Source organism: Coptis chinensis, unplaced genomic scaffold, assembly GCF_015680905.1.
Source record: "Coptis chinensis isolate HL-2020 unplaced genomic scaffold, ASM1568090v1 utg7788_pilon_pilon, whole genome shotgun sequence".
NCBI lineage: Eukaryota > Viridiplantae > Streptophyta > Magnoliopsida > Ranunculales > Ranunculaceae > Coptis > Coptis chinensis.
In genome coordinates, this window is record NW_028238184.1 from 56689 (window position 1) to 75278 (window position 18590).

Genomic DNA, 18590 nt, shown 5'->3' on the forward strand with positions numbered 1-18590 from the left:
ACGAAAGTATAAGTTCCGTCATGTTTCAAGTTCGAGGAGCGGTTAAAAGAGTTTGACAGATCAAAGAAACACATGAATAATTCCATCGAGACTTGGAAGTTCTCGGGGCTTGGAAGTTACCGATCAAACTAAGGAGGGCTCCACGATCCTTGAATGCTAATGGGTGGCACCTTCCAAAGCACCATGATAAAAGTGAATGCCGATGGTTGTTCACGAGGAAATCCCGAAATTCAGGTTTGGGACACGCTTCTTCGAGACAGATCGTAAGGTTATTGGCGATATATAGGAGGCCCGGGTATTGCCACAAACTTTATAGCGGAGAGTTTCAGCGATAGTGGAGGGCATCTTAAAAGCGGTAGAACTGGGATGGAAACTTATCCGGTGGAACTGACTTTCTTCAAGGGCAGTAAAATCTTTTCGAAATGATCAAGTACATTAGCAAATTCGTGCAGCTTGGGACAAAGTGAAAGGGCTAGCGGATGGATCATTGTGACTAACACTTGGCCTCGAGGCTAATTTTGACATTTGCTCCAAAGAAACAGCTCACTTGGCAAAAGGAGAGAAGAAGTGGTGGGATGGTAGGCCGACATTCTTGCATAGAATTGAGGATACTGAACACCACGCACTATAGATTTGTAAACCGAGCTATGAGATAGTGATTTACTATCAATCCTATCCATTCTTTATACTTGAAAAAACTTTTTATTAATACAATTACCCTTAGCAAAAAAAATGGGATGGTTGCACCACTAGAAGATTCTACATTCACACGAGATTCCGTACTAACGGCGTGCAAGCGATATGGAGAGAGAAAAGTGCAGTAGATACAAATGGTCAAGAGAAAGACGTTTTTAAGCCAACTAAGGAGTCTTGAGAACCACTTGATGCAACAGATTTGCGGCATGCCAGGGAGTTTCGGTTTTCAAGCGTTAATTTGTGCACATGTTTCTACATCTCTTGATGGCTGTATAATTCATTTGACAGTTGGAGGATAGTATCTTGTGAGCTTGTCACTTTAGAAAATGCTTAAACTTTGATCTAGTGGTTGTATTACTGTAATTTATCTTGCTAGTAAACATTGCTAAATGGAAGGTTATGATCTTATTTGGCATAGGGTTTAGGTGTAAGTCCGTTGTGGCGTAATCATCGTGATAATACATTGGACGCCTCTAGTATTTTGTATTTGTGTTTTATTTTCTCTAGCTTCTATTCTACAACTTTTTTCTCTTTAGGACATCATCGTACTTCTCTTTTGCTGTACATATATTATACCGACATGTATGCCCGAAGTGATCGTTTGTGTTAGGATTAACATGGTATATTAGTGAGTAGGCGTAATGAAGATTAGATTGTAAAACAATACCTTGAATGTTTGAAAGGTGTAACGGTATATGTTCATCAACTATACGTCATATCACATCTACTCCTTTTCCATCTTCTCATGTCACTCTCTCTCTCTATTCAATTTTGCCGAATAAAAAAGTCCTAGTTTGAAATAAAGTTCAAACAGACTCCCTAGTTTTAGTCCGTTCAAGGCCAGAAAACTATTAAAGTATGCTAAAAGTAAGAAAACTTGAATGTTCAAAATCCATAAGATAAAGAAATAGCGCAATATACTTCATAGCAGTCTAGCATCTACAGATATTATCGCGCACATATGTAAGTTTGTTTGAGCGACAATAAGAGAAACAAAGGCACCAAAAGTTCAAAGTCAAACAAACAAAAGTTCAAAGTCCAAATAACTAACAAATATACCAATGTCAATGAATCCATGCAATACTAAGCATATAGTTAAACTGTTTCAACATGCTCTCACTACTCTTGTTTGAACTAGCAATATTAGCATCGAAATGACAAAATGAAATCAACAACCAAATGAAATAAACTAGCAATCGAAATAAATGTAAACAAAATGAGCTCAAACTACAATAACTCAATCGAACAATGAAATGAAATATGTATGTTACCTACACAAATGAATAATATCAATCAACACCTAACAACTCAAATCTCCTCGAATTTGATGAAGAAAACAGACCGATCTGCTCGAAATTCAATTTGATCTACATAAAAACGTTAGAAATTAGTAATTATCACCATTGAAATCCCTAATTATCAATTTATCACCATTGAAATCCCAAATGATCAAATCTAAAATCCCTAATTTTCACTCGCCTCGTTTTTGCTTGGTTTCTGAGAAATGAGTTTTCTCTCTCCACAAAATAGAAATGCGTTTTCTCAATTTTATGTGAGGAGTAAAGAGTGAAAAGGGGGAAAAAGAAACTCGATTTTATAGGTTTTTCCTCGATTTTTTGGTCTCAAGAGTTTGGAAACCAGGGGAGTGATTTGTGCTTGTGCTTTCTTTTTTTGGTTTCACTTGCGGCACGCTATTTTTTTTTATTTGGTAAAAGTTGAAATAGCGGGCAGGTTACGTGCGCTACTGTTTCAATTGCGAGCAGGTTAGGTTCGCTACTATTGCTAGTTGAAATAGCATTCCCATGAGGTAGGCTATCTTATTGTTGCTACTTTTTGTTGTAGTGTGAGAAACCTCAATTTATAATTTATATGGTTATCAAATACAATATTCTAACTTCACACATTCTCTCAAAGGGAACACATCAGTGCTTGAACATAACCATGATAGATACAGGTAAGTATTCTAACACAACAGCGTCCACATTAGTTTGTTTCGTTCTTGTGATTTGTGACATACGGTCTGCTTTTCTCAATAAGAAATCATGTTTACCATGTCGTCTGTTTTCAGCTTAATGCAATTACTTTAACACTTGTTGCGATTGCAACAAAACTACTAGTAGATCTCACCACTGCAATGCCTAGTGTAAAGGATCAATTATCTAAGCTCACTGGTACTATCTTTATATGCATATCAATAGGAGTTTTGGTGCCTTCAGTTGGAACCAATAGGGAATTTGAATGCCTGGCAAACTTGGGGGCATTGACCATCTTTGTGGTTACTATTGTTGTCAATATTTGTGTACAAATGGCCACTGGTATCATATTCTCTTTCATTGTGGAACATGCCATTATCTTGGTCTTCATGGTGGCGTTGCTCCTTATTTTGTGGTGAGAATCTTCCATTATAAATGTGTACAAGGGGTCTGCTACAAAGACCGAAAATCTGTTTCTTGTACGCCTATCAATCCAACCCTCAGTTTATAGCTTGTAAAATCCCATTTCATGATGTCGTGAGCATGACTTGCATGATCGGTTCAATGGTTCTAATAGAACTTTTGCTTAGGACGTTTGCCTTTAAAAATTTGGATTTTTGTGACGGAGTTTCTGATTATGGATGGTCACCACTCTCTCTCTTTACGTACTCTTTTACATTGAAAAAGGTTAGTAATGAAAACCACTTTAGAATTGCTAGCCTGTTTTGTTTCAGTTTTGGTATATAGTTAGATTGTTTATTTAGGTTCATGTTTTAATATGGTGCCAGAAAAAATTAATAAATCAAGTTTTATGAAAGAAGTTATGGTTCGTATATATAAGATCTTTGTCATAATATTCGATTTCATTAGCTTATTTACACTAATTGTGATGATATATGACTTGAGAGTGGACATGGTAGTGTTGTTGTCTTGTTGATAGCTAGAAAGTGAGAAAGAGAATTCTATATAGTTTTCTGTGTAGCCATTGGATAGTCATAAACTCATAGAAGAGTAGCAAGTATACATGTTTTTCTAAAAAAAATAATAATAAATAAATAAATTTCGGGGTGGTCCTAGCCATCTTCTAAGTTTGCCCCTGTATCGCCAGCAAAGTGTTTTAGGAACATTTAGATTATATTTTTGGTATATAAAAGTAGCACTTACTATGGTTGATATCTTACTTTTGTACATTTGTAATTCCTTCAAGCAAATGTTTACGGTAACTTATTCTAGGACAGTTTCATTTAGCATAATATTTTTATCCAAAGAAAAATAATATTCAATGGAAAAAACGTCGGTAAAACTGGTTGCATCCACATTTGGTCTGAGAGCCCTCCTATTTTATTGTTTGTGTGACTTTCAGGTTAGTTGGAATCAGTCTTTGTTACAAGCAATGGAAAATATATCTATCTTAATCATCTTTGCTTATTCTTTTTTGAGAGATGAAGCAAATGATTTGATGCGAGGACGCAATAGATTATCATGTGCACAGAACATGCATAATGCTACAGCTAGAGTTTATCTTTTATTCTATTTCTATTTTAAATCCTTAGTTAATTAGAATTAGACTAACTTCTATTTTAGTTTCCCAAGTTCTATTATGATTAGGATTTGTTAACTAGTTCTCTATATAAGCAGATGTAAACCTTAAGATTTTCAGACTTGATTATTATTATTGAATTAAAAGAATTCGTTTTTATTCATTAAAAAACCCTAGTTTTGGGTATCTTTATACATTGTGTATCTATTGTTCTTGCTTCCGCGACAAAGATACATCAAATTGGTATCAGATTTTTAGGTTTTTTCCTGGTTTGCTCGTCATGGCCACTCAACGAAGAGGACGCTGACGGGCGACCACCGGTAAATTCAAGATTGGTTCGTGGTTGAGAAAGAATTGCAAGCAAATTCGACCGATTTGCTTGACATAAAAAAAGATTTTGATGAAGCTCGTACCTGACTTTCAACCCAAACACACCATTGACGTTGTGGACAGACAGTGGGTGGATGATGACCCCCAAGATTCCCACCACTCTGGTTCTGAAGTTGAGTTAGTTGTTGCAGCCCAAAATACTCAATCCAATCGACGCCGCAGTCATGCACCCTCGCGCAGAACTTCTCCACATCCATCTTCCATTGAAAGCGATAAAGAATCGCTTGTAGCTTCAAGCACTAAATCACCATCTTCTCCAATTCGTCGATTGGGACGACCTATTGTTGATGGAAGTGGTCCGATTTTGAATCCCACTGATCGGGGTCGATTTCCTCGTGCTGATTTGGCCTTCCCGAGTCAAGATCGCAGACGCAATCACACAATTCAAGTTCCCCATGTTGATCAAATTTTTCAGCATACAGATTTTGCTCCCGAAATTTATTATGATGCAGATCTCAATGCAAATCGCATAAGCTATCGTAGAAATCTGTCAGGCCTTGGCCGTGGTCAAAGGCATAATGATGCTTCTGTTACTCCTGGTCATCTTCTCCAGCAGAATTTCGATCGGCCAAAGAGACGATCTTATTTGCCTAATTCACGGGTTGGGCAAACTAATGCTCCTTGGGCTTCTACTGTGCAGGCCCATGGAAGACCTCATGATACTTTCAGGGCTACAAATTATATTCCAGTCCAACATAATACTAGGCCGCCCCAGAAAGAACGTTGTTATCACGACCGTGGTGCACCCCATTCACCTGACCCAGTTGATTCGCCACCCCCCTTCGCCACGCCGACAGCCACGTCGGTTAGCACCAGCTTTTGATCCCCCGGACCCTTCAGATTCTCCATCTAGTCCTTCTCCACCAAGGCGCAATAACCACAATAGGCGCAATCAAAGGCGTGGGCATCAACAAAATGTGCACCATAATACAGGTAATTTTGATATTAATCGTTTATTGCGCATTTTAGAGAAGAATCAGATGGGTGATATTAAATTAGACGTGCCTGAATTTAATGGAAAATTGCAGCCTGATGCTTTATTGATCTAATGAATAGCAATAACAATAATTTAATAACTGAATTTAAAACAAGATAAAAAACTAATTAATTAATGGAGTCTAAATCGAGATCTAAAACTATTCTCTAATGGCTACCTAAAGCTAAGAATTTTAAGTGCTAAGTCTTGTGTGTCGAAATAGAGGAGACCAGATCCACATTTTCGTGCATGGGCTGAGGAGCCATGTTTTGGGCCGGAAAATCGAGCCCAAAGCCTAATTTCTTCAGTATACTTAGCCCTTTTCAGTTGGATTTGACTTCAACAGACCTTTCGTCCACTTCTGCTCCTCTGATTGGGTCAAGGCTTGGATCATTGGAATGCTCTTTCCGAGCCAGTCGTTTTGACATAAGGTAGGCCATATTCCGAGGTCTGAGTCTAAACATGCAGTCTTCGGAAGTTCTGCTGACTTTTGTATGTTGTTTCTGCCCGCGTTGACTTTGACTTTCCAGCTTTGACCAGGATTTAGAAAGGCTTTTTCTTCTTGAATCTTGGCCTTTAATCACATAACTTCTTAGCAACCAACCCTTGCTCCTTTATCTCGCTAAAGTGACATATTTCTGCACATAATTGACTCCAATGCCTGAAATACATAAAAGCACGTAATCAGCATTAACTCTTATTTATTACTCGGATAATTGGTCTAAAAGTATTATTGTTAAGGGGTTAAAACTATAGTTTTGGGCTCTTATCAAACCACCCCCAAACAGCATTTTGCTTGTCCTCAAGCAAATATGAGAAATTAGAATAAGTGACCAAAAATGAAGTTCTAACTACTCTCATTTCGCCGAGTACGATTGCATTTACCATATGCAACAAGGCCTTAAACCACTAGGAATTCCCTAGTGAACGAGTTATAGCTTCGTGAGAGTTTTCCAGTGAAGGTACTCACAAACTTCATCTATACTACAACGACTAAGAAATAAAACTATTGTTTCCTTATTTATGCTCCCAATTATCTATATATCTCACTAGCAATGAATACAGAATAATCAAGTCGAAACCTAAGCTAATATATGCATAATAATCAATCATCTACGAAGAAACATATATACAATGAGTAATACTATGAAATGCACTAGCAGGTCCGTTTATGAAAACTCGGAATAGCGTCCTTAAGTAGGTCCTCACATAAATGTCAAGACAAAAACCACTATGATTTTTCCACTCAAGTTTCGCTACTCCAGTTCGCAGTGGGCACACTTTACCTTACAGTCTCAATGACACACAAGGAAGCCATAGTCGATCAAACACTTCTGAGGAGCAGTCTGTTAGGCACGAGCGTCGTCACCGCAGGACAGATGGCTCTGGCCCTTCGGAAGCCCAAGAGCCATCTCCTTCTCATGCGGATTCCATTACCAGTAGTGTGTTGTTTAGGGATTGATGAGTTGATTTGTTTTATTGTATTTGTTTTTATTTAGTTCGAATGTAAAAATACTAGTTCAGTAATTAAATTTGAATTTGGTTGTGTTATGTTGTTTGAATTCAATTTTAATATAAGTTAGTTATTTACGAATTATGCGTTGTTTTTATCATTAATCCCACCTTCCCGAATAGTTTGGGGGTGGTATTATTTAGCCTAGCATAACTCGTTATATGATCACCTATTTTAGTATTTGTTTTGGAGTGAGGGTTGAGAATTTTGTCGATATGGGCATATCTATGAATAGATATTGTGGTAGGATGAAAATTGATGAGTTAGGCAGTTTCTATCCTAAATTCAACCTAAAAGATATTATGGTTGTTTTAGAATCAAGAATATAAGTTGCTTCCGTTTTCAGTTTTGAAAATTTTATTATTTTCGGCAATTGCCTTAAAGCTTTTTGGCAACTTCCCGATTCATTTTAGCAATTTCAAACCTATAAAAACTGCATTCATTCTACACTCACGTTGACTACACCTTACATTCATCTCTCACGTTTCACTCCCACTTTACCTTATTTTTCCTTCGCACTTCGGCCAATCAGCTCCCCGAGTGCACCTGCGCCCCAGAGGAGCGCCACCTGCTCCCTAAGCACTGTCAGAGAAATTCTACTCGGAGCGCCACCTGTGCCCTCTCCAAAATTTAAACCTGAAAGGCCACATTGCCCAAGTGCCTAGAACTTCGAAATTCACCGTGAGCGACTTTGCTCCCCCGACCCTGTGGGCACCAAAAATTTCTAGTTTTCTGAGGGTTATTCCAGGATAGTTGCGACTGTTCCATAAGGTAGTTTTGAGATGACAACTCCTAAAGTCATTCCCAAGCAATCTTTCAAAGACTTATTCCAAAGCACCGCCTATGGTGCTTGGTTTCGCGAGGTGATCGTACACGTCGGCTGGGAACTACTAATGGTAAGACCTGATGAACATTATTCTCCCGCACTTACATCGTATTTTTATGATAATTGTGTGTTCTTTGATAGACCAAATGGAGAACAAGTGTTCTCCATCACCATTGAGGATGAACCAATGGAAATTACCAGGTTTTTACTAGCATTTGTTCTCGGACTTGCTATGCCCGCTGAAATACAAGACCCATGGGGCTATTGGGTAGATAATATGTATGTCTACACCTATGAGTTTTTGCATGAAGCTTATGGGGCAGGAATTTTCTATATTAAGGACCAAGGGGAATACAACGTTGCCCTTGGTAGCCTGTCCATGAACGTGGGCACTGTTATGTTTTGGATCATGCTAAACATATTAGGGGAATGGCGTTTTTCTTCTGTGAAGGAAACCACTTGCAGCGTTTTCCTTGCTTTAGCCACGGGACGTAAGTTCTATGACCTTCCACGAACCTTACTGTCTAGTTTAGCACGAGCCCATAGCATGAGACATAAGCACCTTCTTATGCCGGTTTTAGTATGCCGAATTATGCTATGTTTCTTCCCTGTTTTTTGTACCCGTTTCACGGATTGGGTTGGGGTCGACATTGTGCGACCCACCAATAGTATTATTAGATCTTTCCGTGCAATGACTTGGCAAGGGTGGATGATACAACCTCATCTGGTTGCACCTTACACCCCATCCGACCAAGTGGCACTTAATAGGTTAGCTATCATAGATGATAAATGGCGTGAAGCCTGGCAAATTATCATGGCATGGCAGGACACGAAGGAACCTCATTTCTTTCTAGATAATGAGGATGAAATGTAAGCAGGAGATAAGGTAAGTTCTTAGTTTCAGTTAGTGTCTTCTTATGTCCCAAGCAATTTAATTTCTTACTACCTCATAACGGGTGGAACTCCTATAGAGTTGCGACAGTTTTTATTTCCTATATTAGTATGTTTTAACCTTGTTTTGCAGATGTTCCAGAATTTCACGCGTTTCAATGGTATTTTCCTACCCTCTTTATTTAAAATACTTTGAGGACAAAACATGCTTCTTGTTTGGGGGGGGGGGGGGCATAGAAACACGTGTAATTAAGGCATCTGTTAGGATATAGATATGTATAATATGAACTTATTTTCTAGTTAAAAATTCAAAAATTTCAAAAAATTTAAAAAAATATAAATAAAAAGTTATGCTATACACTTAGGAATATTTGTATTGTTTTCTTTCTCGATGCTCTTAATAATCTAGAAGTCTCACGTAGCTTTTGCATTAGAATAGTTTTTAGAAACTTAGGTTAATATGTAGGTAATAATCTTTGCATCCAGCTATAAAAATATTACATGAGTATCTATGATTGTTTGGCAGTAAGTTTCTGAAACCTAGGCTAAAGAACTTATTCTACAAATCCTGTGAGAATATAGCCTAAAGCCTTATATGAGCGAAACATTTGAGAAATGACACAAGGGAGAAGTAAAATCCGGATAGATAAATCACACGTCCACTTGCTTGATCACTATACCATATCCTAAGCGAGAATTTAGGCCCTCTTTGGATCGATATAGCTAGAAATTCAACCCTTATAAAATTATTTTCCGCTAGTCGCCCCTCTGAGCCTTTCCTTAGTCTTTCATAAACCGTAAATCCTTTAACCTGTTACAAAAACAAAAAACAAAAAAAAAATAAAAAAAAAATCAGCCTACCCATTCTTTGAATAAGTCTGAGAATAGAGATGAAGAATAGAAAAGAAAAAGACCTTTGAAATCAAGAATTTGTCAATCGCTTCAAATAAGAAAAGAAAGTTTCCATCCAAAAAAAAAAACAACAAAACAAAACAAAGAAAATAAAGAGTTAGAACTCCAAAAAATATAATCAAAGGAGTCAAAAGCCAAAGAAAAAGAAAAATATGGCTAAGGATGGAAACAAAGTGTAGAAGCAAAAGTAAGGAACAAAGTCTTCTCTAGTTACATAATACGAAGACTCTATTATCTCAGACTTGTTCTTTTTGAATATCTATTTTCTTCCTTCTTAAACCATCTCCTAATCTCCGCAACACCTAATAAAGACCTCTAGCTCAATTAGGAATAGGCTAGTGTGATAGTAAGTGGCAGATGTGTTTGATCGACTCCAGCTTCCTTGTGTGTCATTGAGATTGTAAGGTAAAGTGTGCCCACTGCACAATAGAGTAGCGAAACTTGAGTGGTTTTTGTCTTGACATTTATGTGAGGACCTACTTAAAGACGCTATTCCGAGTTTTCATAAACGGACTTGCTATTGCATTTCATAGTATTACTCATTGTATATATGTTTATTGTAGACGATTGATTATTATACATATATTAGCTTAGGTTTCGACTTGATTATTCTGTATTCATTGCTAGTGAGATGTATAGTTAATTTGGAGCATGAATAAAGAAACAATAGTTTTATTTCTTAGTAGTTGTAGTATAGAAGAAGTTTGTGAGTACCTTCACTGGAAAACTCTCAAGAGGCTATAGCTCGTCCACTAGGGAATTCCTAGTGGTTTAAGGCCTTGTTGCATATGGTAAATGCAATCGCACTCAGCGAAACGAGAGTATTTAGAACTCCATTTTTGGTCACTTATTCTAATTTCTCATATTTGCTTGAGGACAAGCAAAATGCTGTTTGGGGGTGGTTTGATAAGAGCCCAAAACTGTAGTTTTAACCCCTTAATAATCATATTTTTAGACCAATTATACGAGTAATAAATAAAAGTTAATGCTGATTACGTGTTTTTATATATTTCAGGCAGTAAAGTCAATTATGTGCAGAAATGTGTCACTTTGGCGAGATAAAGGAGCAAGGGTTGGTTGCTAAGAAGTTCTATGATAAAGGCCAAGCTTCAAGGAGATAAAGCCTTTGTAAAGCTCGGTCAAAACCTGAAAAGTCAACACGGGCAGAAACAGTGCACAAGTTAGTAGAATTTTCGAAGACCATATCTTTGGACTCAGGCCTCGGATTTGGGCCTACCTTACGTCAAATTGACCAGCTCGGAAAGAGCTTTCCAATGGTCTAAGCCTTGACCCAATCAGAGGAGCAAAAGTGGACGAAAAGTCTACTGAAGTCAAAGCCAGCTGAAACGGGTTCTGTGGATTGAAGAAATTGGGCTTTGGGCTCAATTTTCCGGCCCAAAACATGGCTCCTCAGCCCATGCACGAAATTGTGGATCTGGTCTCCTCCTTTGTATAAAACAAGACTTAACTCTTAAGTTATAGATAATTAGATGGGCTAGAAATAAAAGTAGCCATTAAAATAGCTAGCTTCTAGATCTAGTTTTTTTTAATAGCAATTAGTTAAATTAATTAGTTTCATTTCCTTGTTTTAGATTAAGCCTTTGAATCATTGTTCTTCATTTAGTTAGATAAATAAAATAGTTATTCTTGTTCATTTCGTTTTTGTCATTTAAATTTATAGATCTAGTTTCAATTCTTGTTGTTACTCAATTCTTAGTTAATAATTTAGATTTCAATTATTATTTATTAGTTAAATTTAGTAAAGTTCAAATCTTTATATTACGTCTAGTTTTAATTCACATAGTAGAATAATTCCCACTATTGCTCTCATTAGACCTTGGAATTACTAGTCAATTGTAGAAAACTTCAATACTAAGGAACTAAGAGTGGAACGAACTTTTTACTCCACTCTATTTCGATAGAATTGAGAGTATAGAAATCTTTGATATCAACGCATAATTAAGTTTAGTGTTTTTCTTGCGTTTTGAGTTCAACGTTCATTTCGTAGGAAAACTCTCAATTTTACGTTTATCATTTTCTTTTATTCTTCTACATGATTGCTTCCAATTATACAACTTCATTCTATTTGAAAGTGCATTTAGTAACATGTTTTTATGGCTAGACCCCAAACTCTTTCGACTACTAGTTTATAGTTGACCACGCATCATCTATTCTGTGCCACCCCAGTTTCTTGTTTGTTTGGGGGGTGTGCACCGTCTAGGGGAATCTGATGTAAAATGACCCCACACCGTCTAGGGGAATCTGATGTAAAATGACCCCTCGACCTTCTCTAGAACTCCTAAGCAATCACTTCACGGGTTCTCGTTGAAGTTTCTGTCACTTTGTACATTGATGATCGACTTGCAGTCATTAGAGCTACATAATTGTAGTTTACAGTAACAGGGTGAAACCCAAGAGTCGTGACTTTTATTTTGTTATGTTCCTTGTTTTTAATGTTGTTATGCTTGCTAGTCGTACTTGAGTGTTGAGGGTGTTTTCTGTTATGGGTTTTGATAAGTTATCATAGATATGTACTTCAACCATATGTATTTTCTATAATAGTGATTGCTCTTGTTGTTGCATGCTACGCACATACGAATTCATTAGGTTGAATCAGTGTTTAGAAAACCGGACCGGACCGGTGGTTGAACCGGGGTCCGATCGGAATCGGTAAATTTTCGGTTCGGTTCAGTTAAAACTTGAGTTTATGGTTGGACCCTCGGTCTGAGCTTAAACCGTGGTAATGTGGGGAGTTGAACCTAACACCTAAACAAGATAATCCAAACTCCAAACCAACATACTACTATCTATTTCTTATATAAGAAATTTATTTTGATATATAATACCAATTAATATTGAATTAAAACATGTATTTATTCATTTTATTATTGTAATTATTAAAAAATTTGCTAAATAAACATCAATCGGTCCGACCGAGTCGAACCATGGTTGAACCTGGTTGAACCATTTTAACAAAAAATCGGTTCGATTACCGGTTCGGTTTTCAAAACATTGGGTTGAATGGATAACTAAATAGCAAGCAGTCAACACTTCAGGTTTTCATTCAACACTATTTTAAGTCAAACACTTAATCAGGCAACAACAAAATACCTAAGGAAATTGAAATGAATAAATGAAATTACCGGAAGAAGGAAAGGTTGATATGCTGCATCGCAAAGCAAGGCAAGGAGGATGGTGAGAAATCTTGGCGATGTCTTTTGCTTGGACTGATAGTTGTACTGCTTGTTTGTGCTGTTAAACTTGCGATCATAGTTGAGTGTTGAACACATTTTAAAGCTTTATAGTTGTAGTGTGATATTTTCTGTTTCCAACTGAAGAAAAGACCAACAATCTGCATAATACATACTCATCTACTGCCTTAGTTCATTTTCCAAGATAGATGTTTATATTTTCCAATCAATAAACTTGTAATAGCCTCTAGTACAAGAACCCTGTTCTGTGGTCTATCTCTCTTCTACCCATAAAGTGTGTGTACGTACCTGTGCACAAAAAGAGAGAGAGACAGTTGTTTATATTATATATATCTATGACAATGTCTGAAGAACCAAAAGCTTATAATATAAACACTCTTTCTTACTCTGCTAGAACTGTTGTAGAATATATATGAAAATGTATTTGGTGCTTGCATTGAATTACCCTTCTACTATCCTCCAACATGTTTATATTTCCAAATATTTCCTCTTCTGATCCCTTGTGCTTTGATTCAAGTGAGTGTCTTTTTCTATTGAATGAAATTCATATATATACATTTCCCCCTGACTTTGTTGATTTATCGTCACGTTGTTTCAATCTACGATCTCAATAGGATATAGTTGTCAGGCGCCTGCATAACTCAAGGTTGTTGACATGCTTTGTGTATTTGATCTGACATTAGAGAACAAACAATATTTTTAGTTTCTCACAATCCCAATGGTCAACTGATTATGTTCTTCCCTTTTGTCAATCCACTTTCCATTGGTAAGTCTCAGAAACTTAGCTACAGGTAATTAAAAAAAACACCTAAATGAAAAAAAAAAAAAAAAAAAACACCCCTCTGGAATTGGAAGCACTTCATGCCTTGGGACTGAGGAACAAACTGAGACGAGCACCAAAAATTCTTTAGTGTTATTAGACTACTCCATCACCTGAATACTTAAAAATCAATGCGGATGGTTGTGCTCGAAGCAACCCTGGTCCAGCAGGTTAGGGAACACTATTCAGGAAGCACATAGGCGAAGTTGTTGGAGTTTACATTGGGGAATAGGATCAGATACAAACTATGTGGCTGAATCAAGAGCTATTATTGAAGGTATAACTACGGCGATTGAGATGGGGTTCACAAAAGTATGGGTGGAGTCAGACTCCACGGTAGCAATTAAAGCATTCCAAACTAACTCAGTGCACTGGAAAGTTAGGGCAGATTTGGAAAAGACTAAAGGGAAGGCAGATATAGTTCTAACAAGCACATGGAGAGAGAATAGACCTAATTTTGTTTATAAGGTAGAGAATCAACACTCTACTTATTTCAGATTTATTTCTTAAAAAAATTCGGAAATGTATGTTGGAGTGGTCTACCCAGGGCCCTCACAAAATGTACAATGTTTTTTCTTTGCTATCTAATACAATTACCCTTTAACAAAAAAAACCCCATAAATACAAGAGTGGAATCCTTGAAGCCCAATTATCGAACCAATCTTATCTCTTATATATGCTCTCTGCAACTTTCAATCAAGTACTACTTGTAATCCTCGAAGGGGGTTTTATTCTAGACACGGTGACTCTCCCTTTCTTTGCTTTTTTTGTGTGTGTGTGTGTGCATTTGCTCTTTGTTGGTATCCGCAGCATGTTGGGATCTCAAGCAACTGGGATTGGATTCTTAGCTCATTCTTATTGATCAAATCATGAACTCTTTCAATCCTAGTATCCACGTCTACAAGGACTTGGGATTCGATCCATCCCATGTTCAGATTATCAATGCCTCACAATTTCACATAAATTTTATTGGAAAATATTGCAAATGTCATTGCATGGGAGATCCTCAAACGAATAGGATACAATGCATACAACCCATGTTTTCCTCTAGCCATACATTGTTTAGACAAGTCGTGGTGTCACAAATCAAATGTAACCAAGGTCGTTGTTATTGTTGTTTTTCTTTTTGTTCCCTCTTGTTTCTTCATGCGAAATTTGGTGTCTAAGGTTCAAAAAACCTAATAAGTTTAGGTGTTCTTCCACTGTCAACTTCATTTATTGGAAACTCTTTGATGCCAAGTGAATTTGCATCTTTTACCAAATGTTCTTTTTCCATTCCATCTTCAATTTTGCCCTACAAATCAACATGTATTCAACAACGATCCCAGTGCTAATAACAATATAATCACGTACAATTGAATACTGAGGGAGCTCTATCATAAAACATGAATGGTATTTGCGTACTAATTATGAGATTTTGAAGGGACAGTGCTCCCAGCATACACACCAGCTGGCCGAGCTGGTGGGCTCAGGAGCTAAAAGCTAATTTGGTTAGCCAGCAAGGATGTCAGAAGCTACAACTACTTACGGTGGAGGCCGGTGGCATCAGATTGCTTGAGGGCTGTAAACATTTTAAGGAACCATGAGAATGCACCATGGCATTGTGCAAACATCACAACTTGCAACACTTGTCGGCCCAGGGCCGGCCCTGCGTTTCAAGGGGCCCTATGCAAGCTCCTGAAAATGGGGCCTATATACTAATTAAAAATAAGTAACAAAAAAAACTCAAAATATTTTTTTTCTTTCTTGTTTCTTCCCAAATCACTTGTGATTGCCCCAAGGGGGGGACATGGAACCTAACCCCATTGATCAAGCATCACATAGTTCTCTTAGCACAATAAAACTAAAAAGAAAAGTACATTAATAAACTATTAACCAAAAATAGATCTTGATCCATTTCTACTTGCGAAATCACTGATTACACTTGCATAGTCAATTTTCTCTACCAACCCCTTCTCAATGGATAACATGGCTAATCCATTTAATCTATCTTGTGACATGCTTGACCGAAGGTAAGATTTTATCAATTTCAACTTTGAAAAACTCCTTTCTCCAGATGCAACTGTAACTGGTATAGTGAGTAATATTCTGTAAGAAATCCATGCATTTGGAAAACAACTAACTGTTAACTTCAAATGATCCAACACATTAGCTGCCTTCTTTATGCCTTCTGGCAAATCTTCTCTCAAGATCTTTAGTTCAGAAAATAACTCTCTCCCATCAATATCAGATACTGTGTCGTGCTTCAGATACTTTTCAAGGTTCTCACAAGAAGCTTTTAAACTAGCATTATTTGCAGACTTCAACTTCTCCAAATCATACAAAAACCCGAAAATTCCTTCAAATTTTTTAAATTCTTCAAATCGACTCCTTAATGAGGAAAGAGCTTGGTCAACTATATAAAGGAAGTAGTGGATTCTGAACAACTCTTCAGCAGATTGTGGCAATTCTTCAGTGACATTATCATCAAACTGCCTCTTTCTACGAATGATGCGTTTTTCACGAAAAACGGGTTCAACTTGCATATTAGCCGCAATCTCCTTAGCTTCCACCATAGCCTCATCAAATCCAGTTACTCTGTACCTTTCAAAATATGAAATGAGTCCTTCCAACTTCTTTATAGCTACATCCATATGCATGTCTTCTTTTTGCAAGAGTTTGCTAACATAGTTAACCTGTGACAATACATTGTACCAAATAATCATACCAACCAAAAATTTAAAATTTTCAAGCTCATGTGTTGCTAGAGACTCAGCATCACTCTTTGTTTTTGGATCATCACTAGTATCAACCAAGTGAAGTAAAGCATCTCGAATCTGTGGAGCCTGCTCTTTTATCGCTGCAACACTGTCCAAACGGCTTTCCCAACGTGTTGGTGCCAATGTCTTAAGAGTAAGACCACCTTTAACCTTATCTTTAAAAACTTGCCATCGCTTTGTAGAAGAAGAAAACACCGAATATATACGTTGTACCACTCCGAAAAAAGATACAGCTTTTGGACAAGAGTTCGCCATATCACATAGAGCAAGATTAAGCGTGTGACAACCGCATGGAGTATAGAATGCTCTAGGATTAACTTCGAGCAATCTATTCTGTACACCTTTGTGTTTCCCTTTCATATTGGATCCATTATCATAACCTTGGCCTCTTATATTACCAATGTCGAGTTCAAGAGTATCTAGCATATCTTTCAGTTTATTAAAAAGTCCCAAACCTGATGTGTCATCCACCTTCCAAAATTCTAGAAAATATTCTTCTACCTTCGTTGGACTCGTTGAAACATCCACACACCGTACAACAAGAGACATTTGTTCTTCGTGACTTATATCAGTGTACAATCAAGGATGATCGAAAATACTTTGCATCTTGGATTTTCTTCACAATCAACATTTAACCTCACTTGCCAACATTTCTATCAATTCATTCTGAATCTTGTGACCGAGATAATGATAGTGAATTTCACTCTTTTGAATACGTTCGAGGTGTTTCTGGATAACCGGATCAAATTTACCCATCATTTCAATTATACTCAAAAAAATTCCATTATTATCTTCATAAATCTTTTCATGCTTCCCGCGAAATGGCAAATTATTCTTAGCAAGAGTTTTCACAACAACAAGTATCCTCTGTAACAATTCCCTCCAATGTTCCCTTTCTTTCGAAATCTGTTCCTGAAGATGTTTATCAATTGTTTCATTCTTGCCAAGTCGATCCACCAATTCAATCCAATATTTTAGACGTCTTTTATGATGAGGACGTTGTTCATGTTGTTTAAGCCTTGTCGTGAGATTTCTCCAATTGTCATATCCTTCATCAGTCAACTGAGAGGTATTTGCATTTTGCTTGAACAACTTACAACAGAAGCAATATACCTTGTCTAAAGCGTGTGAATAGACGAGCCAACTTCTATCTTGCTTCTCCCCATTCTCCAAATGTCGAGTGTAATAAGTGGAAGAAAAACGCCTCCCTTCAGAATTTCTAGGAAAATTACCACTATGATCTCTTACTGGACCCTTTTGTACTAGTAAGTCTCTAAAAGTTTGGTCAATCTTATCCCAATTTCCTGGATCATAATAATTCACTGGTCCCTCATAATCATTATTAGCTTGTGCATGTTCTTCAATCACCACATTTCCAGATTCCACATTATCTAATTCTTCACATTCTTCATTAACTCGTTCCTGATTTACCAGCTCTTCAAACCCTTCATTAATCCGTTCCTCATTTACCAACTCTTCATGCCCTTCAAGCATTTGCTCATCATTTATTTCTTCTCCAGTGCCATTGTGATTCTCAGCTACCTCGTTAACGGGATTTGCATTTGAACTCTCTTCTTGTTTCGTGGTCGTAAAAAACTTTTTTATAGCTCCTACTTGAGATTGAGCCATTGCTTCCATTCTTTGTTTCTTTTTCCTTTTTTCATGACCAGAGGGATACGTTCTAGTGCGTGCCATCGAAAAAATCCGACAAAACAACAACTTGATAATAAAATCAACTAAAAGTAACTAAATCAGCTTGTTTTATGAACTAAAAGTAATAAAATCAAGTGCTCAATTGGTATTAAGAGATTAAGAGAAGAATCTTACTTGTTTTCTGAACTTGAGATTGTTTCGTTCTGTGGGAGAAACGGTTTGGGTTCATTGGTATATAGTTTTTTTTTTGTCTTGTTCAGTACTTGATTTCGTTCTGTTTCGTTCTGTGACTCAAAAAAAGCTAAAACAAATCAATTTGGGTTTTCTACTTTTCTATTACGGCTGAATTCTAAATTGGACTTTTGTGTTGATGTGGACTTTTGTTTCTGTGCGTGGGCTATATCATAAGTTAACATAGTAGTGGCTTGA

At 37.0% G+C, this 18590-nt stretch overlaps 2 protein-coding genes across 2 annotated transcripts; both read right to left on the minus strand.

Annotated features, from left to right (window-relative positions):
* Window positions 1–15531: 15531 nt before the first annotated feature.
* Window positions 15532–16456, minus strand: LOC147472759 (uncharacterized). Its single transcript, XM_086588299.1, has one exon. The coding sequence runs from the start codon at window positions 16452–16454 to the stop codon at window positions 15621–15623; it is 834 nt and encodes a 277-aa protein (XP_086444425.1). The 5' UTR covers window positions 16455–16456; the 3' UTR covers window positions 15532–15620.
* A 676-nt stretch (window positions 16457–17132) lies between these two features.
* Window positions 17133–18380, minus strand: LOC147472760 (uncharacterized). Its single transcript, XM_086588297.1, has one exon. The coding sequence runs from the start codon at window positions 18201–18203 to the stop codon at window positions 17133–17135; it is 1071 nt and encodes a 356-aa protein (XP_086444423.1). The 5' UTR covers window positions 18204–18380.
* Between the last annotated feature and the right edge of the window lie 210 nt (window positions 18381–18590).